Source organism: Centroberyx gerrardi, chromosome 23 (assembly GCF_048128805.1).
Source record: "Centroberyx gerrardi isolate f3 chromosome 23, fCenGer3.hap1.cur.20231027, whole genome shotgun sequence".
In the NCBI taxonomy this organism is placed as follows: Eukaryota; Metazoa; Chordata; class Actinopteri; order Beryciformes; family Berycidae; genus Centroberyx; species Centroberyx gerrardi.
Genome location: NC_136019.1, coordinates 14519502 through 14544368, shown reverse-complemented (window position 1 = coordinate 14544368; position 24867 = coordinate 14519502). Strand labels below are relative to the sequence as shown.

Genomic DNA, 24867 nt, shown 5'->3' with positions numbered 1-24867 from the left:
TTTAGATACACATAGTCCTTATCACTATGGGATGTGGTGTACGTGATAGGGTGCATGTGATACGCAGTGCCTCTGCCTGGTGTCCTGCCCTGAACCCTTGTCAGGTCCTATATATAAACGTACATCTGGCCTCCATTCTGCTCTTTCCATCATGTCACCCTGCCTACATAGGAGAAGGCCGTATGTGATACATACAGTTCAGTACAGTACAGTACATGATCCCCGCAGATTTATGACGCCCCATCACCAAGCACCCCGAGCCGGGCTAACTTTAAGAGGTGAAAGTGTGTTGCTTGTGTGTGCATGTGCAATGTGTGTCTGTGTGTGTGTGTGTGATCTGTAATCTATGAATACGAGGTACCTTGGAGTATTTTTGTGTGGTTTTTGTAACCTTGCTAGAGGCACCTTTTTCAAAAAACATTCGTTCTTAAACACAATGAACATGTTTAACAGACGCTTCTGTGAGCTCTTGACATTGTTCCGTTTCCATTCCGCTTTTGGTTTCAACTGGCCTCTTTCATAGCTAGCTGTAACTCAGAACTGTACCCCCCCCCCCCCCCCCCCCAACACTCCTCTTTCTCTGTCTTTCACTATCCGTCTCTACAGTGGGATGTTACTGCAGTGTCTTGTGGCTTTCTCCACGGGCTACACACTGACCAGAAGGCCTGCGCGCAGTTAATTATTCTTGGATGGCGGATGAAAAAAAATGAGTTCATTTTTTTTATGTGCTCAGCAGCGGTTTCCCATTCATAATAGTTGGCACTGGCCTTGCACCGCCTGCCAGACATCACACCCCAACCATTTTCATTTTCCTTCATCCATTTGTTTCATTCATGTCATAGATTTGGCAGAGGCCCGCATCGTTTTCCTGATGGTCGTCCACCCTTCAACACCCTCCTTTGAGTCTCAAACTCCCGTTTGTGGCCTTGTTTTGCGTCAGAGGAGAAAAAGTGGAAACAAACAAGCATACCGGTTTGTATCAAAGTGAAGCTGTCCTGTATATTATTACATTATTTTTAGGAATGTTGTTTGTAATTTAAAACTGAACCAAAGATGCTTCAGCAAGGCTGTGTAAAACACTGCTGACATGCTCTTGGATAGAAAGAAGGACTTCACACATTGAAATTGTATTCTTGGGAAAGCGGATTGATATTGTTTGTGTGTGTGTGTGTGTGTGTGTGCATGGGTTTGCATGTGTGGTGGTGGCGGGTCACATCCAAAGACAAAAAGAGCCATTAAATTAAGAGTGGGTGCTAACATTCCCGTCCCTCCCTATGTATTTTCCTGTAACACTGCTCCCAGTAGTGCTGTGTGAAAATAATGTCTACCTACACAGAACAGTGTCTAGGGACGGGGCAAAGAGTGAGATGGTGTAATATTGTACTTACAGTGGGGAGGGGGAGTGTTTTACACAGAGCATTCAGCTGTCTGAGGCCCCGAGATACAGCAGTTTATCATCATACAACTACTGGAAATATGCCCGCTGACAGGAAACCTATATCACACAGACACACACACACACACACACACAAGCACACACACTGCTCCCACCCAACCCGTCAACAACCACTTTGCTAAATCTATCAACTGCAGCTGTGTGCATGTGTTTTTTATGCACACGGACAGAATACACGTGAGTCTATGTGTGCATGTCTGTAGTTTATATGTACACCGCGGACATGTACAGCGCTCTCCTAGGGCTGAAACCCAATCCTGGAGAACTCCAAAACGACAACAAAACCCCAAGCTCTTTAGCCTCGGGAACCGGGATTCCCAACGTGGAAACAAACAAGATGGCTACCGTGTTTCCAAACCCCCGGCAGACGTTCCTGTGTTCACCAGCTCCCATCAGACTGCAGTTACAGGCCGGCTAGCAAGAGCAAGAGGAGGAGAAGAGGCTCCCGGGGCGGTTGGCTCGGCAAGCGGGACCAGAGGATGGCTGCGCCGTGGATTAGGGCCCCACAGTGGTCCATTGTTAATTGGGCGCCATGTGTGAAAGCTACAGAGAGATTAGTTTGTACAGCTGCTGCCATTTGTCATAACTGCCCTTAACAAGACACACATGGCAACCCAAGTTACAGCCAGAGGTTTTACAGAAAAAGGGGAGAAAAAAAATGTCTGGTGGGAGAATGTCTAATAGTTTGAGAAACAGACCTGGTCATAAGCAGATGAAGATGTTCCTGGGAAACAACATGCAGACTCTGCCGAGATCCCACAACAGATCATGAGTGTGTGGGTATTAGCAGTTTCGCCATCTGTAGGACAACTAGGGTGATTATCATAACTAATCAGAACAGCAATTTTAAAGCAGTATAAATAAAGGGCTATAGGTTGCAAACACTTTTGTCAAAGCCATGAGGCAAGATCAGATATTATATCACGGCTCTGTTGGCCAAAGCCCAAATTAAACAGGGTCTGCATTTTATTAGAAAGGCTAGAGTAGACGAGAATAGAGATAACAAGTAAGCTGGTGACTGCTATGGCCTGATGACCACTCGTTACCCAAATTGACTTGGTAATGTAGGCTACATCATGAGAGGTTCAAGAGAGGGGTGGTGAAGTGGAGTTATTTTTTGGTAAGGATCCGCAGCGTAATTGCGGGTTGTAGGCCTGTGCACATGTTGCAGGCCTAATTACAATCTTGACTTGGTAAATCCGGAACAGGCTTTTAAAGCGGTCTGACTTTCAATTTTTGCCCGACAGACGCTGCAGCACTGTGTTTATTGAGGAGGTGCGGTTGATTGAATCTAAATGCAGGCTTTTGGGCTGGAGTGCAGGTGAGCAATAATCTGATGTGTGCGTGCAGTAAGTGGTTTCATGGCTTTCTGTGTGTATGTGTGTGTGTGTGTGTGTGTGTATCTGTACGTGTGCATCTTTGTGTGTGTTTGTGTATGCACGGTTGGTGGAAGGGTTTTCTCAAAGTCAGCACAGCCCAAATACCAGCTGGAGTCTTATGCCAGTTGGGAAAGCGGGCCAATTTGAGAAGAATTCAAGTTATCTGGAGCCAGATCATATAGGTTTTCAGAAGGCACCATGGTAACAAGCTCCGTTCCTTCCCAGTAAAAATAACGGGTTTCAGTAACTGTCCTGTTAGTGCTGCGGTGGGCTTTAATCACGGGGTCCAGACCGCATTGGACCTGCTTATTCCTGACACAAGTAGTCGCACAGTGGCGAAACCATTTCATCATCACTAATCCCATGGGCACAGCTATTCCAACTGGCTGTCTTTGTTAAGAAATTATTTAAATATCTACCACAGAAATTCACATCACGTCAAAATTTTGCAGAGGTTAAAGCAAGAGGGTATGCTCATATTTAACTGATGAAAGTGATGAAGGAAGGTTGTGATAGTTTTGAGATGTCCATTGTTTAGCTATGTCTCTACTGTAGACAATCTGTGTCTGAAATTGAGTTTACATTTCCCTTTCCAGAAGTTAGCAACGACTGGGTTTTGTTTTGGTGTTTCTGATTTGTTTAGTTACTGGTTAAGCTTTCTGTCTATGTATCTTTGTCTGTGCCAATTCAAGCATGCTGTCTTTATGCCCATGTCTGAGTTTCCTCCTCACCCATTTATGTGGATATCTCGACTGAAAAGTAGAGGGAAATGTCCATTTTGCCTATTTTTTCTCTCTTTTTCACTGTCCGTCTTTTTAATGCCTCTACACAAAGAGGCAGTGTGAAAACAAGATATATTTATCACAAGGGAGAAAGCAGCTCTCTAGAAACTCTTTGACATCTGTTGTTTTGGTGATTTGGGGATTGGAGATTTTCATGATGTTCCGACCAGCGAGATGTCCATATTTCCTCTCCTCTTTTCACCCTCTCTGTATGTCTCACTTTCATTACATACAGCTTCAATGCTTATCATCATCAGCTTCAGATAAGGCACCATGTTTATGTAGGTGCCAAAAATGTAAATTACTTATTTTCCATTTTTGCTGCTCTATAAACTTTCTTAAAGGATAGCTCAATAAATAACACACAAGCAGCATGCCTCAGATGTGAAAGGAGCAGTATTGTTTGTTATATGGAATATAAGACATTTTCTGCTGATTTTGAGTTGGACCCTAAATTTGGGAGCTTTTTGAGGGGCTAACCTGACATATGTGAGGGAGGAGTGGAAGCTCTTTGACTAGCTTTGACAACTCAATGGGGCGCAGTTGAATCCGTCCCAAGCAGGCCATTCCCAAGCCCCAGACACCATATCCCCTCTTTGACCCGCTGCACTAACATTAGAAAGAAATCCTCTGGGGATTCTCCCCCACCCCAAACAACAGCATGCCCACCCAAAAGTACATTTTGCACAGAGTTGCGATGGCGGGCCTTTCTTTTGCCGTCCCACTCAGGTCCTGTCGAGCCGTCACAGTGACGGGCCATACTGTACTGCCAGACAAAAGAAGAGACAACCATCACTCTGGGCCACTGATCGGCCCTGTCTGGACTGAAAAGACTTTGATGGGGCAAAGCAGGGTGGGGGTGCTGCACGGAGAAGTTAGCGTCTCCTGGGCAACCACTCTGATTGTCTGTCCCTGCCCAAAGTTCCCCATCACACCCCACCTTCTACCCCTTCCCATTTTTTTTCTTCCCTTCGTTGGTTGTTCACAAGGCTCCTTCCTGGGTGAAGGGGACTGGCTTTTGCATGCCTCAGATGTGAAAGTCTCAGCCTGGCTTTTGAGCTGCGCTTTTTTTTCCTGGCTGACTATTTGGTGGTCTACTTATCTGGAAGAAATACAAGGTCAAAAAAACATCTTCACCCTTCTGTCGTTCTTAATCTAACAATTCTGTTTCTCTCTAGCCCCTTCTTACCCCTGTTTCCATTACAGACCCAGCTGTCTGAGAGGACCAGTCTAGCTGGCAGACGGGCAGACAGTGAGATAGACTGCCTGGTCGGCAGTTAGGCTGGTAGGACGGCAGAGAAGAGAGGGCAGCCATTGGATGGAGAAGCTCAGGCAGCAGGGAGGGCCTTTGTAAGGCAGGACAGTGAGGTACAGTGTAGCGCCTGGGATAGGGGGTGAATGTACCCATTTGTCTTCATTTGGGAGGGTTGGCGGACAGGGTGGGGGTGGGGAATCTAGCTGGGAGGAGTGGGAGGTGCCGGTCCTCCAGTCAAGTGGCCTCGGGGGGATTTGAAATGCATTCGGGGTCCTCCCCAAAAGCCTGGGAAAGTGTGGTGAAGCTGAGATCTTAACCATGGACTAATGACACAAACTGCAGTCCTTAACTAAGTGTAGCCACAAACGCCAACCTAAAACTCCAGCTGAAATAGAAAAGAAAAGCCTTTTCAGCACAATTCCTGTCCCTTAGAATACCCCTGAAAGGCCTCGTCTCATTTTTGATAGATGCAACTGCACAAACTGTGACACAAGAAAATTAAACACACCGTCGCAGAGCAAAACAGGAGTTGTAAATTTTGGTGAGAAAGAAGGCATCCACATTTCTCTGTGGCCTCTGCTCCGAGTTGCCTTGTTTCCATGGAGATTTATGTACACATGGCACACAAAAGAGGGCTAAGGAGGTAACACGGTCTGTTTAAGCCTTGAGGTATTTGCTCGAGCAAAACCCCGCTGCTAATAACACAAGCTTCATACTGAGCCAGGCAACCTGGCTGCACTGCACCCAGGTTAGCGTTTGAGAAAGAGCAGGAGGGGAAAGCAGGAGTGAAAGAAAGCAAGAGAAAAGTCAGACGGGGAGATCACAAACAAGAAGGGATCTAGGAGAGAGAGAGCGAAGAAAGAAAGAAAGAAAGAAAGAAAGAAAGAAAGAAAGAGAGAAAGTAAGAAAGAAAGAAAGAAAGAAAGAAAGAAAGAAAGAAAAAGAAAGAGAGAAACACTGCAAAATGTATATAGCTCCCGGGTTAAGAGAAGAAGGATCGGGAAGACATTTAGTGGGAAGCGGAAATCAATAAGCCAAGCGGTGGAGCTGGGAGGGAGTTCTAAGTGGATTAGATTGAGAGAATGTGTTCGATAGGTTATGGCTCTGAGAGAGAGGTAGCCAGACACCGCAGGCTCTATTGCATACTAATAAGGTAGCCAGAATGAGAGCCAAGCGCAGGGTTGTGCGGTTCACTCTGAAGATTTTCACAGAAGAGTTTTTCTATATGGCTCCGGAGTCATCGGTTACGGTTTTTCCCATGTTTGGTATTTTACAGTTTTGCTGTTCTTGTTCTGAACGTTCACAATCCAACTTCCCAGAATACATTTTATGCACAACCTAAAACTGAGAGTTAGTGCTATTTCCAGTATCATCTCGCAGTACAAACGCAAGAAAACACAAAGCAGTTGAATAACTTGTCTTGACTAAAAAAAAAAAGGAAGGCAAACAGTGGTGTCCTTAACGCTGTCTGCTTACAACAAGTTTTGTTTCACACTGCTGGCATCAACCCAGCCACCCTTTCTCTGGCCAAGCGCCTGGGCCTGGGACAGCTGTCATGGTAGGAGTCTAGGGCTTGAGGGAGAGCCAGAGAGAGAGAGAGAGAGAGAGAGAGAGAGAGAGAGAGAGAGAAAGAAGGAACGAGAGTCACTTGGCTGGGCAGTGTGCCGCAGGGGTGATTCCTGATGGCAGAGGCGGATAGGGGGACGGAGGGAGGGAGGGATAGATGTTGTGCTTAGTCACAGACCTCCACTGTGACCCAGAAGGTCAGGCCTCTGCACTGGCCGCCTGACCAAAGCCTCCGAGGCAGCCGGGCGGAAAACAAGATGCAAACGGCTGCCCCACGCAGCGTGGTGAGCAGGCAGTGGCCGGCGTTTTGGAGCTAGAGACCAGCCAGACTACCCAGCCTGGGGGATTGCAGAGGGGGTGGTGGTGGGGTGAGGGGGGGGTGTCAGTGGTGCCTACTCCCCCTCACTTAGGCCACTGAACCAAGGGACCACCAGCCAGACCAGAAGGAGTGGCGGGGGAGTGGAGACAAACAGTTGCCAAGAGACCACCGGTGATCCTGCGACCGCGGCGGTTTGACCCCGATTGAGGAGGTCAACGAGGGGGGCTTACAAGCAGCTCCCCCCCGCCTCCACCCCTGACCGCCACCCCCAGGCAAAAAGTCTTCCTCCTCCACGTGCCTTGGGCCTGCGACGGCGTGTTTTCACTGATCTGTTTTGCTCAATTAAACTTCAGAGGACACCCTGCCACATCTCTCGGCAAAGGTCACGACCCCGGGACAAGAGGCTAAGTCTTAGCTCTCGTAAAAAACGAGGTCTCTGTTAACATGGCAGCACGCATTCGGAGGTAATCCATCCGGATCCACAAACTATCAGGGTGGTGTGAAAAAAAAATGCTACGTTAGAGCGGGAAAAAAAAGAGGAAGGTAATGATGTTTTATGGCCGTGTTAACTTTCAGCACCAGAGTAATGGGAAAGCTACTTGACCTCGACCTCTTCAGTCTCCCACTGGACTACCTCCGCAATCCTTTTCTGTCATTGGTTATGAGCGAATCTATTGACAACTTACAAAATTCTCATTTGTACAGAAATCAATTTTGTAGGTATTCCCAATTCAAATTACCATTCCAGATTTACTGCAGTTAAGGTTTTTCTTGGCAAGTTCATTCAGAACGGTGGTAGCTTAGGCAAGAGTAGGGCACATAATCTCCAAAAGCTCCAAATTCCTCAACATCCTTAAATAGGATTATTTCTATATCTTCCTCACATATCTTTATAAATTATTTCTGTGTAGTTATTTTATTAATTGGATACCTTTGCAATGAGTACATCTAAATATGCAGAGCTAAGCCATTACAAGGTGAAAACCTTAAACATACAATGAATACTTTCCTACTTTCGTTGAGGAAACAGTGATGAGTAACATCACAAAACCAAATGAGAACAAGGCCTACCCTAACGTGTCGAAACATGAAGATGATCTACATGCCTTGTTACATTTAAAACTATTCCCTCAAGCTGTCAAACTGGATATGCAAAATATGAATCCAGGTGGGGAGAGGTGAGGATTTAAAAAAAAAAAAAAAAAAAAAAAGGAATTACAATGTTTGTTTGATCCGATAAAGATAAGACAGTGTTTCTCGGAGTGCAACGACAGCGTGGCTATGAGAAGCCGGGGCCCTCTATTGAACAGGGCCTGCCAGTTGGCACAATGGATGCCACAACCCCCACTCCCTGCCCCCAGCCTACTTCCCAGCGGGCATTCATCTGGGCATGCACATGGGTGCTGCGGCTCTGCCTGGCTAAACGCGTCTGTGCCCCAGAACAAGGGGGCTGAGTGCCCTCTCTAAATTCACCCAGCGCAGTCGCTGCCAACCCGCCGACCTTTCTCAGGCAACAACCCACGAGAATCGAAAACAAATACGTTTTTAACTCCTGATTTTTGACACAAAATAAGAAAAAAAATTCTGCCGGCTAAATTATGGCAGCAATATATTTTAGGTTATCCAATTTCACTATACAGCACAAGTAAGCCATTGCCAAATAGCAGGACAGAGTACAATGTTCTAAGCAGAGTTTGGACCCATTTTTTCTAGCAGTTCGCACAAACACCAGATTCCGTTTCAGAGAGAGCCGTTTGGTAGTTTCTTTGTGTTTGATTGTATGTTTGTTTGTTTCGTGCAGTTGCAGCAGAACAAAGGCAGCGGCTTCCATTCTGCCACTGTCAAAAAACTTTCCAACGTGCCCACTGCATTGCAGATGCCAACCAACGAATCAAAGGCACGCTGCAAGCAGACAAAGAGGGTTTGATGCCAACCTCCGAACCTCTAACAACCATTACTGGTGATTTCCCTGCCTCCCTGGCACAGTGCAAAACAAAATGGCGCCGCGCCGCACGCTAGCACAATATGGCTGCATTGTCTGGAGATGGGCACTGCTTGGTAACTTGAAGAAAAGGAAAAGACGCTTTTACTCACAAAAACGAAAAAAAACGTGTCCGTCTCTGCGATCCCGGTAAAAGAATGCCATTTTGCATTTGCCAAAGTTTCAACCGAAAGAAATTTAGACGACAACTGTAAATGAACGCTTGATACGCGACGCGATGTCTGATGAGAGAATAAAATTATACACAGGCAAAAGAGAACACATTATTCTCACCATTTTGGAAACCTATCAATACATATTTCAAACACTAAAATTAATCTGCTTGCCACTAATGTGCATTTCTTCCACAGTGGACATGTATTTCTAAAATATTAGCTGGTGAAATGCCAACCAAAATGCACAGTACAAGCACTACTTTATCATGTGCGTGTCGTACATTATGAAAAAGCACCACTAAAGAGGCATTCTAAGGTTGATACTGAACAGTTAAAAACGCAGCAGATGCAAACTAGAGAAGCAGCGGCATCCTACAAAAGACACAAAAGAGGGTCTGATGCCAACCCCGGTGCCAATGGCAACCATTATTGTCTCTCTGCTGTGCCTTCTGCTTTCCCTGGCACTTATCAAACACAAAATGGCGCTCAGGGTTTGATGATAATGAGCTAGCTATACTGGCATTTCTTCCTCAACAGCAAAAGTATTGGTGGTAACTACTACATTTCGTGTCGTTGCACCAGAATTAATGAAGGGGAATTTCGACCTGGAATACTAGAGGGGATTCCAATGGTTTAGTCGATACAAAAGAGAAGAAAGTGCAAAATTGGGAGAGAAGTAAATGGCAGTGAATTAAAATGATATGCCTGTTTTGCAGGAGACACAGGATTTAGGTTTGTTTGAGAGAGCTGTTACAGGTACGGGCCTAAATTCTGAAAAAAATCATGAGCTCTGCTGTCCAAATGGCTCTACTATCCAGAACCATTACTGATTAGAAAATTGACAACATCTATCTAAATAACATTGTCTGCTGAACTTGTGCAACGTTCAGCTTGAATTATATCCAACTTTCCCCTCTCTTTAAACTTAATGTGGAATTTCACAACTGACAGTGATGTTTCTATGCACAAATACTGGGTAAAAATTCAACCTGACAATTTGGAGCAAGGATCATGCACAGCAAAGGTGCATTTTCAAATGAGAATTTCCAGTGAGAAATTTTGGCTTAAATTACCAATGTTGCAGATTATCTCAAATTGTAAGTATAGAATACAATTATTTTATAGTTTAGGCCATTCTTTTAGTCAGATATCAAATAGAAAGAATAAATCATATTAATTCAATTATGACAAAATTGGTTTTAACATATCATTCAAAAATGAACATGTTGAAACCAACTGCAATAAATGGCAAAAAAATCTCTTCAACCTTTCATTCTACCTCATATTCAAAAACGCATGATTCAGTCTTCACATCGAGCAAATCGCTGTGTCCTCAAAAGCCTTTCAGCTGAAAACAATCAGCTTTTCAGGAATAAAGAGAAATGGTTTTCATTCCACAACACATATACACATATATTATACCCACACACACACGATATATCAATATCAGACACATATATATGTATTATGTATATAAAAAAATTTCCTAACTGAAATTTATTGGTGAATATTTAAAAAAAACAACTATGTTAAGGCCTCAGGATGTCTCATATCTTCAATACTAATCCATACTGTGTTTAACTTTTATAGCAGCAATCATTTTTTATAAGGTTTAAGGTTTATAAGGTTTCAGTTTCTCAAATGGTAGAAATCTCATTTTAGGACACAACTTTTCAAATATTATTTTCCAATAAAAAACAATGTTTTATGAATGCGGATTGTGGGGCCAAAGGCCATGAAATTTTCTAAACGCATTGAGGTCCATCTGAATTTTTTTTTAAATTGGACTTTTCAAAAATCACCAAAACTGAAAACACAAGGTTTTCACACAAAAGCAGTGATATGTAGACTTGGTATTACTAAAATGTGCCACTGATGGGTTCACTTTAATCTTATCATTCTTCACTGCAACTTTCCACAACTGTCATGGTCAATATCCAAACAAATAGAATAGGTCTACTGTGTGCGGGTCGGTGTGCAGGTATGTGTGTATGTGTGTGTGTGTGGCTGTGTGTTTATGAGATAATAACTAATCTGTCATAATCATAATCATAATATAAGAATAATGTAATTATCATTGCACATTAGCAGGAGCTACTGCTAATGTACAACAATGCAAATACACATTCAAAACATGTTTTACATGTTTAGAAGATCAAAGTAAAGGACGGTTTATTTAAGGAACACTTTCTATGTAGCAAACATATCGGCCCAACCTGAAACATGTAAAACACGGACCCATATATTGATTTTATTATATTTCATGTGTTTAGTTCTCTGGCCAATGTAGTGGTGATCTCAGCCAGTCTCAACAAGACTGCCAAAAAGTTAACACATGTGACCCTTGACCTTGCCAACCCGTCATCCACACATGCGTGCTGGCTCACACACACACACACACACACACACACACACACACACACGCACACACACATGTACGAGCGTGAACCTACCTTGGTCCTGGACATAGTATGCTAGAAACAAGTCCAGCTCCTTGACCGATACTGTTATGTGGTGTGGCTGGACACAAAGTGCTGGGTTGGTGCAATGCGGAGACTTGACGAGGCGCTCGCCGTCTGTACTTTCCAGAGGGATGCCTTTGAAGAGGATGACCATCACCAGGTCCAGGCGCCAAACTTTGTCGGCCTGCCGCAAACAGTCGATCCGGCGGATCTTGCCCTTCTGGTCCGGGTTGGATAGCACGCAGCACGGGTGCTTCTTGCCCGTCACGCTGAGGACAAAGTCCTCCCGGTACTCCTGGCGAATGTCCTTACGGAGCTTGGCCAGCAGCCTGGACGCCCATTTCTGCTTAACCTCGGGCTTCTCGCTCAGCAGCTCGTCCTTCACCGCGCGCTCCTCGTCCTTGGACATCCGCTTCTCGTGCTTCTTGAAGTACTTGCGTTTTCGGGCCTGGAGGTTGAACCATGTGTAGGCGATGGCACGGACGTGGGGGAGAAGTGCCTCGATGAAGGGATGAAATTCATCCTGGAGCATCCGAGGGGCGCGGCAAAGAGGGGAAAGAGAGAAAGAGAGGAAGTTAGTCACAAACTCGTGCACATAAATCTGAATTTTGTCAACTAGTAATCTGGGCAGGAAGAAAAGTTAGACAACAAAAAAAAGTAAATAGTTCCTAATAATGAACCACATGGCCACACCGTATGACAATATCGCACTGGCAGTCTCAATAGCTTTAAGTCTAAAAATTACTCTTCACATAGCAACAGTGGTTTTACCATCCTAGATGTATCTGGACGTGTTGCGGGTATGACAAGGAAATTCCACTGTTTATATCAACTGCCAGCACTACAATAGCACCAAGCACGGTGACTGAATGCACTGGCGTCTCCGCTCCCATTTCCCGAGCATGCTCTGAGCGGGACTCCTGTCCTGCTGCTACAGAGAGCATGCGCCCCTCACACTTGCGTTTCTCTTATCAAACTATCCACATTCCAGTGTGAACTTATCCCGTGTTCACGAAGGATGGGGGGATAAGCTGGAAGGGCAACCGGACTGCAGTCGAAAAGAATACAGCCACGGGAAGTCAAGGAGATTCCCATTCTCCTGGCGCACGCAAACGGCCTCGTATACAAGCTCTATGTTCATAAACGCATTCAATATACGGACGGAGAACAGAAAAAACAAAACATACCGTGAAGACACACACAGTATTATTTGCAAAGATTGAGTCGGGACTTGGTTGGTAGTCATGCCAAATTATTTCATGTGTTGACGGTAATGCATGGCATGACACTTGCCCAACCTCATTCCAAAACCTGAGGTTAGACAATGAAAATGAAATCTTGGCCTAAATTCTCTGTCTCCTTAACTCCATAAAAATTGTGATGTTGAAAACTATTTTGCTAAGAAATGATCTGAAATGATGTTTAATATTGGTAGAAATATTTTCAGCACTAATTGCACTTTTCCATATAGGTTAAGTTGTTTGTATTGGGCATCATGACGTGATACACTTTATACCACAGCTCACATATTACTTATCTTTGAGCCTAAACTGAAAGATACTGAAATTATGAGCCATTGATGGAAAAATATTGTACATTTGTTTTGCAATCCACATCTGAGAGAATTTCTGTTAGTATACCACCTTACAAGGTAAAAGGACAAATTCAAAAAAAATCTACAGCAAGCCAATAGTTTGACCTATAGGCTCTTACAGCAATAATACTTGAATAATTCTAAAAAGATATAACCTCTTAATGTTTATTCTCTGTAAGTTTTGAAATGTACAATAAGAGAGCAGATGATTTAGGAATCCTCAGAAATTATAGCAGCTGTGAGTGAGAAGTGGAAACATGAACTTATCTTTGTTTTAGGTCATTAAAATGTCAAATTGAATAACCATAAGCCGTCTCTTTTGAACGGGCCTTTGAAGAGTTAAACCACATATTGTTCTTTGTGTAGGCAGGCAGGCAGGCTATGGGAAACCACAGAAATCCACTCCCTATCTGTGTTCGCCGCTGGTGCTCCTCCGAGAAGCCACATTTCTGCTCCACACTTTCATGCCAATAAAACTTAAAGCTCTGCACCGGCATACTAATGTCAAATTATAACCGTAAATAACAAAGTGTAAATAAAAGTTTCAATACAATTTAATTCTCTACAGATACTTCTTTTGAACTGTATGATACTTCAAATACTTTTACAATACTGACCCACAGTAAGTCATGTAGAGAGGTAAAGAAAAATAATTCACAACTCATTTTATTGCCATCTCTTCACTATAATGTTGCCAGGTAACTTCACAAAAGTAAGCAGAATTTTGCTTGTAAATGTGCTCAGTAGCAACTGTTCCCTGAATATTTTACACTTGTGGCTTCCTGTACAAAAACACCCCAAATATTCATTTAATTTTTGCAACCAGGCTAAAGCCAAACGCTGTAAAGATAAACGACTTGGCGAGGGCCTATGCAGTGCACTTCAGTTGAGGCCATAAAAGCACAATCCTCTTAAGTACAAACTAAACCACATCTCAGTCAATCACTTACTTATGCCAAGTAAAATATAAACAGTAAAACTGAGTCAGCCAAAACAGTCAGCTACTCTGTCCAACCGCTGAATCAACCTTATCGTGCGTTTGATCTTCCTACAGTGAAAGTGGCTTTATCTTCTTCCAACTTCACTTCCCCAAAGTACAGCTTTTTTAAATCTAAATAAAAAATATACACGTGAAAAAAAATACAAAATAAACACAGGTTAGGCAAGGTTGGGTAGTGCGTGTGGGGTTATTAGAGGGCGCAAACAACCTAATTAAACCTGGGAGAAATCGCGCATACCTGTACCGACTATACGGGATTATCAAGGTGACAGTCTTGGTCTCCTATCTGAGAAAACTATCTTTACGCACAACTTTACGCACACAAAGAGCGCTGCACGGTTAGTACTTTAGCCACTCTATAGGTCCCTATAGGACTGTTATAGTGATTTTTCGTTAGGGGGCTTTCATTGGATTCTCAGATCTTGTGTGTAAAAACCAACACACGGTAGCACAGCCTGTTCCTAACCATGCGCTTTGGATCAATAACCTACATTTGGTTTGTTTGGGCGCCACATTATTCACCCCAAAAGCATTGCTACACATTATTCGGCATGAAATAATGAAGATATTTGCACTCAGAGATGGAAAGGAATAATCTTGACGCGTAGGATCCATGCATAAGACTTGGTTATATTCGCTGTTCAGTACGCGTTACAGCACTGGTTCAAACGGGCAAAGCACAGTTGAGCAATTTGATATAAAAAGACACAAATACCTGAGTAAGACAAATCGGAGAATACATGACGAGCCAGTAACACAGAGAATAAATGTACTCGGACTGATTCCTCTGGTCACTTTATCGCGCCATTCCTGGACCGATGTGCACCATGCAAGATTGTGGAGCAGTTATCCGCGTTTGAAAAAAAAAAAAAAAAAAAAGAAAGATTATCCAACAACATCCATTAATTTTTGCGTTCCAAAGATTGTCGTCTCCGCGTAGAAATAGAAACTATGCAGGAGATTAAAAAAAAAAAAAAAAAAAAAAGTTCACATGCACAGTCAGGCACTTTGCAAAAATGCCTCTGTGTTTCTACTCGTAAAGCCGGTGCAAGCGGGGCTGCGACTCCTCTGCTACATGGGATCTGTGCGCTTCTCGGTGTCGTGATATCTCGTTCATAAAAGCATTATGGAAAGCGTTTGAGGGCGCGGAGTGTGTGATCTTCACCCCGCGCTTTAACAAACTTGATATGAAATCGACCGGTGCACCTTCGGTCCTGCGCGATTCCAGCAAATCAGACCCAACTTTTTTCTTTTTTTTTTTTCACCCACGTAATTACACAGTCACACTCCTCCTCCTCCAAACACACACATCCCCTATCCACCATCCAGCACCTTCTCCTCGGCTATCTGAAAACACAGCATACAATTTATTTACCCTTCACTCGACCAGAATTATTTTATGAGCTTCAGGGACTTTGGACCAGAGCCTCAGTCAAATAGAAACGGAATGGAAATTTTCCCTTCACAACTCTCGCACCCTACCCGACCTTCACGTCTCAACAACAAGCATTAACTTTTTCCCAATTAATTCGACTTATTTTGCAGTCCACTGACAGTATCGTTAACTGAAACAGCAAACTTTCTGCAGTTTGTAGCCACGCAGACAGGGATACAGTGGAGGGTAAACCCACCTAAACCCAGTTTATCCACCTTTATATTTGCAGAACAGAGTCCACCACCTTTTTAGGCTGACATAAATCCTTATGAGACAAATTCATAGTATACATCATATAGCAAGCAGCGCCAAACTGATGCAAGATACACGAGAATAGGGTCTTTTAAAGGAAGATAAGGACAAATTAGTCTGAAAAAAAAACGCTTTTCTGAAAATATAATTGATTTTCTTTATATATTGGTGTGTGTTTTCCTCATGATGACCACCAACCGGAGGTCATAGTTTACCCAGCTTTTTATTTCCTACTACATCACAACGTGTAGGCTACTGCTGGGCCTCTAATAATCCACAAACTAGGTTATCTTTGTAAATAAAATACTGGGTTTGCGAGACGATTACGCATGCCAGTGCAGCCTGTGGAGCCGTATGGAGAAATGCAATGGCCTCTGAACCTTTGACACATCTTAGATAGAGAAAGGATTTTTTTTTTGTGTGAATGCCACATCATATCATAGGGCCAAATAACTTACTCTACTTGAATTACTTTTTTGCGTAGGTTGGTGTGGAAGACCTGGGTGGGTGAAAAATGAAATAACTAACAACTCTGCTGTATACATATCTTTAGGCTGTAGGCCTAGTGCGAGAAAGACTCAAGTTAAACATTGTTACAGAGTTTGTTGCAGTGTGTGTGTGTGTGTGTGTGTGTGTGCGCGCGCGCGCGCGTGAGTGTGCGTGCTGTCCTATAGAATTGTCAACACTCCAAATCAAAGTTCATTTGCCAATTAAGGGGAGCGGGAGGTTAACATAGGCTACTGGAGAATGTGTGCCAAGTTTAGTAGTGTTTTGGCCCTACAGTGTCAGTGTTGTGATCCATGTAACCCACTTATTCACATTTCTCTTGGCACGCGCTATTAGCCTACCAAAGCGCGAGGACAGTATTACTAAAACGTTATTACAAAAAAGAAGGTTATCACAACATGTCAAAGCAATAATAATCCATGTTCACGTACCATTGCACTGTACTGCATGGATTAATAGGGAATCCTGGAGCCTGGTTGAAACACACAAGCCGGTAGCTTCACATTTCTCACGTTCAACTTTGTGCTTTGGAGGCTTTTCTCTTGCAGTGCTCGCAAAAAAAGTCAACACCGGAAGACAATTCTTGGCAGAAGGCGGTGAAATCAAGTTAGGAGCACCTCGTTTTTTTTCTCTTTTTTTTCTTATCTTCCTTCCTCTTCAAGTCTTACTTTTTGGATCGTTTTTTGGGGTTGTTCAGTTAAGTTGAACGTGATCCAGAAGAGGCTGAGTTTTCGGGACTGGGCTGGTCTCCGCCTTCACTTTCACTGTCTGACTGACTGCCGCCCTCCGTCGGGCTCTCAGCAGCCTGCGTCAAGCTGGATACAATAAAAAAGACAACTTCCGCTAACATTTTTCAAAATAAAACACACACAAATAATTTCTGAATTAATATTAGTAGTAATTATTAATACAAAGTACCAATGTGAAAATTATGATTGATCTATAGTAGATTGAAATCCATTTTTTTGCTAAATGTTTTTTTCCATAGCAGAATATAACGATTTTTGTTGTTCTGTACACAGTGATGTAGTGGAGAATAAAAACGTTGGTAAACTATGACCTCCATCATGAGACAAACTATCAATATAAACAAAAAAAATAGACTTTCAGAAAAGTATTAGTTTATTACTTGAAATACCCTATCCATTAGTTTGATACTACTTAGTATGATGTGTAGGCTACTATGAATGTATGTCATAACGATTTATGTCCACCTGAAAGGTAGATTAACACTATTCTGTAAATAAAAGGTAGGTAAACAGTGTTAATGTGTGTTCTTCGCTGTCTGTACACCCCAATACATACTTACTTTTTTAATTCTAAAATGTGACAATTTTTACGGTTTTATTTTGAAGGCAAAACCTCTTGACTTCCGGTTATACTCTAGCCTTTTCCGTGCAGCTTGACGCAGCTAAGTTTTGTAATAGAGCTTGCATTCTTGCCTCTCATTGGCCAGAACCGCTGGCCCCGGGACTCTGCACCCTGGGCCCCTCACTTCCGCTCGCCTGACGTACTGGTCGGGGTTTGTACCGTACGATCCCGCCTGGCAGAGCCGCTGCTGGACGGTCAAGACGAACAGCGAGGCTCAGCCTCAGATACAGCCTGCAGTCACTGAATACTCACTAAACTCAACTAAGATTAGTGGGGTAGCGGGCTAAATAGACGTGATAACATGCAGTAATAATGGCAGTAATTGAATGACAATGGATGATGATGACGACTATTATTCTTATCATCATTATCATCATCATCATCATTATTATTTTATTATTAGTAGTAGTAGTCGTAGTAGTATTACTGGATAGTAGTTAGCTATAGTAGTAGCAGCAATACAGTAGCAATACTGGTAGTAGGCTACTAGTAATAGCAGGCTATAATAGTAGTAGTAGTAGTAATAATCATAATATAGTAATAGTAGCAGCAGCAGTAGTAGTACTTGTACTAGTTGTAGTAGCATTAGTAGTGTGGTAGTTGTAGTAGTGATAGTATAGTAGTAATACAGTAGTAATAGCAACAGTAGAAGTTGTAGGTGTAGTAGTAGCAGTAGTGCTAGTACTAGTGGTAGTAGTGATAGTATAGTAGTAGTAATACAGTAGTAGTAGTAATAGTAGCAGCAGCAGTAGTGGTATTTGTAACAGTAATAGCAGCAGTAGCAGTACTGTGGCAGTAGTAACAGTAATAGCAGCAGTAGCAGTACTGTGGCAGTAGTAACAGTAATAGCAGCAGTAGCAGTACTGTGGCAGTAGTAACAGTAATAGCAGCAGCAGTAGTACTGTGGCAGTAGTAACAGTAATAGCAGCAGTAGTAGTAATGCTGGTGGTGCAGCTGACTATTTAATGTCTGTAACCTCGTATTGGAAACCCATTCACAGGCCTTCAGTGGATTCCCAGCAAAAGAGAGTCAGCACAGTAATCTTATAAGAGGAGAATGGTATTCTGCTAATAGATTTCACGACTCTATTCAGTTATAACCTCACTACAGCAACACACCAGTCTGTGTTCAGCCTTCATCTCATGTCAGTGTTTTCATAGACTAGTGCAGTGCCCGTTCAAAACATGCCTGTTCGGAAAGGGCCGATTGCTTGGCCTCCGGTATTGTTGCTTGCAGCTTTCTCGAGAACCGCTCATCCAAACAACTTCACACTCGACACTGCACGTCCTTGGGTCCCCAGCAATACACCCGCCAAGTGTGAAGTAGATCGGACGAACGGTTCTCGAGATATGCGAAGGACACACATACAGACAGAGATTCCTTGCTTTATAGTATGATGAGAGTCCAGTATGTGGACCACACTCAGCCAGTCATCATTTAGGATTCATTCTTCAAATAACAACTAAACAATACAATACAAACAGCCTAAACAGACATGACTTGATGATCAATAAATGCTAATATCAAGGATAACTTCACTCTAATACTGCAAGAGTGTCAAATTACATTAAAGCAGCCTTGAAACACACAAAGAGTTTTGTCCGTGTGACATGATGTTGTGCTAACATTAGATAAAGTGACAGGCCTGAATCGCTGTCATTGTCACTGACATTGGCATGTTGGCCACACACACACACACACACACACACACACACACACACGTACAGTCTGTGAGGCTGAATAGATACTGTCCTCCTGACTATTAGGTCTTTAAAAACACTCCTCTACACCCCCCCCCCCCCCCCCCCCCCCCCCTTTACTCTCTCACTTAATCACTTAAAAATTGAGAACAGTGACACTTCAAGGTTATACAGTAATATTAATTAGGATATGGGTCATTTTACACCATGGTGGCTTGGGACTCTGTCAGCATATTTAATGATAATAGCAAATATATTAAATAAATTTATGAGAATAATTACTCTGGACTGCAATTGCTTCACATTCAGCACTATAGATAAGATACGATAAGATACAATGAAATGAAATAAAATAAAATAAAACCCTAAATTGTATTTTATTCCTGGATTTTTCAGAGGTTTTACTTTCACATTTTCTTGATTTTCTGAAACACGTTTTTCTCTGTTGCTGCTAATGGATGGGGTTTTATCAAAGGCTAAATCACTAACACTTACACTGAATTCATATTTTTCTGCCTCCATTTATGCAACATTATATGATATCAGTCCGCTGGTTGGAGCACATGCCATGAGCCTTCATATCTATAGTCATCACTCTGCTTTGTACCTACCGCCCCCATGTGGCCACAAACAGAACTGCTAGTTGCTTGTAATGGGCTTAGGTCTAATAAGGAAAGGGATGCAGTAGGGACATTTTTCAAGCAATTTATAGCATAAATTATTACACTAAATTTCGGCTTGCCAGCTCCTAATGGCAAGTCAGTTTCTCTTGTTAGTTAGACATAAACATTGGCAGTGGCTGGCAGGCTATCATTGCTTCTTAAAAGCACTTATAAAGCAGCTAAATTAAATTATTGCATGTGTTTCAATGGTAGGAATTGGCATATTGGCCTTCTATAGTCTAACTATAGTATTCCTATACTATGTTGTAAGGATACTATACAAATATTCCAGCAACACCTGAAAATATCAAACACTCATGGGTAGCCTAAAACAAAATATAGCCACAGTCTATCCTATAGCAATACTATTAAGTGACTATAAACAGATGAGGTGACTGAACTCATTAAGTACCACAGACACACTTTTAGTCTATAGAAATATATTTCGTTAGGGAAAGTGACTCATATTCACAAATTCTCATATTCACTGTAAAAGGCTTACAGGTGAAGGCCAATGAATCTTACAATCTTATAATATTTTTTACAAGTGCAGAGTAGATGGAAGATGGATTTTAAACACTCAGGTTGTAAACGATAACTAACTTAAAAGTGAAATATTAGTGCTAGTGTTGTTCAGTGTCATGTCTTGTGTCAGTAAGACAGATGTGGTTTGCTTGTATCTCCTTCATTATTCCAACAGGGGGCGACATACCAGCGCTGTTAATGTGGTGAACACTGGAGGACCCGGCAAGAAAAGGTCCTGTGTCGTCTGGGTTTCAACTTCTGATGACATTTAATATTTTTTTCCAGCAAAATGAATATTTAACTTAATGAACAAAGGCATGGATTGTTTAGAAAATGCAAAACACTGTTTCTGATTCATCAGAGGCATTATCATTCAAGACAAACAAGCTGCAGTGCACAAAATAAGTCGAGATTGGAGTAAATCGTTTTAATATTATCATTATTATTATTATTTTCATCACCTGGGAGTGCCAGTGGGTATAGGCCCTTGTCACGTCGCCATGGTAACAGCTTCCACATTGAGAAACCGGTGCATTACATCTTCCTGTGGCAACTTTATCTTTATGAAGAGGAAACTTGAGGCGAAGAACTGCTTGAAGTTCACTATCACACACCATCACCATTAACCCATTTCTCTACACCTTGTACACCAACAACTGCAATATCCAATCCCCTGTCACCATGTACTTTAAATATGCAAATGATACAGCTATCTTTGGACTTCTCAATAACAACTCGCTCCTGGCCGACCAACAGTCCTTTCACAACTTTACGAGCCTGCATTGTGCAACAATAACTTCCTCCAGCTCAACGTTTCCAAAAGGTAGAGCGGCACATCACTGACATTCATAAGCACTGCCAACAAAGACTTAGACGTAGATTAAAAAACCTGTTCAACCCCACCTACTCCTCCTCCTATACCGCAGGATCAGTGTACCTGTTTTATTATATGGGTCCATCTGTTTCATCAGTATGCTTCATGTTACAAACCGGAACACATTTCTTAAAATCCCACATACAGCTGCTAAAAGAATTGCTCTCTAATTCATGTTTGTTTTTCTGTGGTCTCTGCATGGAATGTTGTCTTAATGAACTACCTATCCTATCATATCCAGATTAGGGTCTTGTTTCTGTGGTTTTAGTTTTGTGAGGGTTTTTTTTTGTGACAGTCAGATATTGACTGACTGTCCTATGCCACAGGAACAGTTCATGTGAGTATATAAATGTAGAGGTCTTCCCCTTAAAAGTGAGGTTGTTAACTCAAGAGCAACTGACGCACCTGGTTAGTTCAGTGGGTGTGATCAGGCTTTGCAAATAACATTTGCTGCCATTGCACCGTTTCTTATGGACAGTTTCTAACTGCTGTAAGTAACTTCTCAGGACAAGACAGCAGCCCAGCTGGTGTCATCTCAGGTAATCATTCAATATTGAAACTTTGAACAGCTTGTTGTGGATCATATTTTCTGATCAGTCAATGCATATATCAAGAAGTACCTCACACCACCTTTTCCCCTCTGCTCTACTCACTCTAACTGCTCTAAAAATCACTTCTCATTACCTCTTATTCTATTTCTTTTCCAAGCACTTCACTCTTACATGATTGTTCCATGTCACAGACATACAGCAGGGGCACTAAGGCCTTGACCTTTGAACTGCTTACTGTTGGCTGCTTGTATTGTGATTGGTGATCTAGGAATTGAAGCTTATTCTACTGTTTCACTCACTGTAAGTCACTCTGGATAAGAGCATCGCCTAAATATACAATATGGCAACGGCTAAGGAGTAAGTGCCAAAAATGTCACTTATGATTATTCGCACAACAATTTCAAATATTCCAATTGCATTTATTACATAGAAATACCACTAAAAATGCAATGCACACAAGATAATGTAATCAACATAATGTTGACATGTACACATTGCCATGGAAGACAAGTGAAAACTTGGACTGGGACTTTTTTTCCCCGTCAACTCCAACACAGTCATTTCACATTTTGCCCTGAGACAGACGAAACAAGTGAAACCTAAACACTGGGATGGAGCACAATAAAAGCTCGCCTGTAGTCAGACAAGTAAATAAATATTCAGAGAGAAATGTCAGCCTGCGTTGCCTCTTCAGCATGGGAAAGGCGCGGGCCGGACAAGGGACTCTTTGTCTGGCACTATCAAATTAACACTGCAGAGAGCGCAGGGAGGTGCACTCGAGGAAAGCTCGCACACTGCAGGCAGGTTGAATACTTCCTTCACTTTTTCACCCAGACAAAAAAAAAAAAAAAAAAAATTAAGATCTTTTTTTTTTAAGGCACAGTTCACTCTCTCCTCGCATTGTTTGTTCGGTGGCCTTCGAAATCCTTTGTGCTTTGCTTTCAACGTGAAGTGCGGCTGGCTTCAAAACGGAACAATGCGGGAAGAAGTCGAGTCTTTCCAAGTCACAAGTGCAGCAGCTCCTAAGAGAAGGGGATTATGCCTGAGAGAATAAGACAAAAAAAAAAAATAAAAAAAAATAAAAAAAAACACGCCGGCCTTGAAGAAGAAATGAATTCAGAAAGTACATTTTCGTGCCGAGGATGCTCTTAAGAATCTCGCTTAAATGAAAAAGTGGGAAAAATAAATCTTTGTGGAAGGCACTTAACATATGACATCTTAAGCTCGTCGGCGGCTGCTTGACTTATTCACCTAAACAATGGCAGCATTTAAACAAGTGCGACAAGCGCACGCTGATTACAAAGTGCTGCAGTCAAAACCTCTCACATCACACAGCCGTATCCACCACATCCCGCTCTTCCGCGAATGTGACCAGACTTGACCCGGGCACAGACAGACACAGACACACAGCAAAGTCCCAGAGGCAGTTTGAAATGGCATTACACTGGGTAAATTCAATTTGTGAGAGGGAAGTTAGCAGACTGTGATATTTGGGTGAGTCAGGATTCTACATAACAGACTCCCAAACAATGTTAACTGTCTCACACGTCTGCAGCTGTGGCACCACAAAAAAAAAAAAAAAAAACTCAACAAACTTCTATAGGCAAAAGAATACATTTGAAGTCCGATTCTGCTTGATGGTGGCACTGAAAACATGCATAAGAAAGGAGAGAGTGTCAAGAAATAGGAGAGAAACTTACCATCCACCAAGTCCTGGCTGTCATGTCATAACAAAGCTGCCATTTAATGGATCTGTCTGTCAGTTTTCCGGCCATCCCTCTGCTCCCGGCTCTCACCGGACGCGGCTCGATGTAAGATAAGACACCTAATCAGGAGGACATCAGTGGAGACATGCTGTGCCACATGTAGGCCAATCCGTGGCACGCTGCATGATGGGGGAAAAAAATAAGCAACAACTTGACCGGTGACTTGAACCTGACTGTGGTAATTACAAGAGCCATGACCTGCAACCCTCACCATCCCCCCTCCTACAGGAGCCCCCCCCCCCCCCCCCCCCCCCCTCCTCCCCTCTCTCTCTCCCTCTCTCACACGTGCACAAATACACACTGCTGGGAGTTACACACTACATGGAACTGGATGACAGCAGCCTGCTAATTCATTTGGCACTGGGATTGAAAAATACAGTCATTACTGACACCAAAGTAGGTGATCAGTTGTTGGATTACTCAGAAACTAGGCTTAATCTTCAGATCATAGACGTAAGCACTGAGTAGCATAATGATAATGCACTTTGAATTACATTGTCTTCGTTAGAATGATTTGTCCATTTATTATGTTTGTTAGATTATGGAGGAAAAGTAATCAAAAAGTAACCGAAAGTAATTTGATCTGTGTGGAAAAAATAACAGTCCCAACCCTGAAGACAAACACACACACACAGACGCTGACACACACACACACACACACACACACATCAGTCTGGGTTAATTTTGAAGTAGCTGAGAACAGGAGCATCATTCTTTTGTAAAGCCTGCAAATTGCCTGGTGGGAGTCAGAAGCAAGTTGCTTTGTGAGTCACTGCTGACATTCGGCCTATAGTCTTGTCTCTGTTTCAACCTCATCAACCCCTTATTTGTCCCGGGAAAAGCTGCCAGTGTCGGGACTTAGCCATTAAAGGGCTGAGGAGGCTTGATGTCACCCGGTGATATTGAGCTAAAGGTCATTCAAATATTGAGATGTCTCCGAATGCTCTTCAAGTCAAAAACTCACACAAACACACTCGGCGCAAGTGTTTTCCTGCATGACATTTCCAGTGCCGTTAGATAAAATGTAAAAGGCTTATCCAGTGTTTCTTCTCATTCAAAGATGGCCCAATCTGTCCCTGATAAAGCAGTGGTGGAGATAAAGCAGCGGTGAAGAGGCTTGTTACTATAAATGTCCCCCTTTCTGACAAGGCTTTGTAGCGCGTGCTTTGTAACCGGCTGTATTTTGATACGTGTATTAAGACGTTCGGCGTGTCCATGTAAATGTTATCTGAATGCCAGCTGAAAAGACCTTTT

General features: G+C 42.7%; 1 protein-coding gene across 3 annotated transcripts in view; it reads right to left on the bottom strand.

Annotated features, from left to right (window-relative positions):
* Positions 1-16896, bottom strand: part of LOC139932701 (nuclear factor 1 B-type-like) — a 65299-nt gene extending 48403 nt beyond the window's left edge. For 2 of the 3 annotated variants that reach the window (XM_071926552.2, XM_078291759.1), the window contains exons 1-2: positions 14686-14819; positions 11368-11899 (exon numbers count right to left, since the gene is read on the bottom strand). In XM_071926552.2, coding sequence (XP_071782653.1) covers positions 11368-11899; positions 14686-14712 — 559 coding nt within the window. In that variant the 5' untranslated portion in view covers positions 14713-14819. Of the gene's footprint in view, positions 1-11367; positions 11900-14685; positions 14820-16595 lie in introns of those variants that run through there. The other variant, XM_071926553.2, reaches the window with a different exon arrangement.
* Between the last annotated feature and the right edge of the window lie 7971 nt (positions 16897-24867).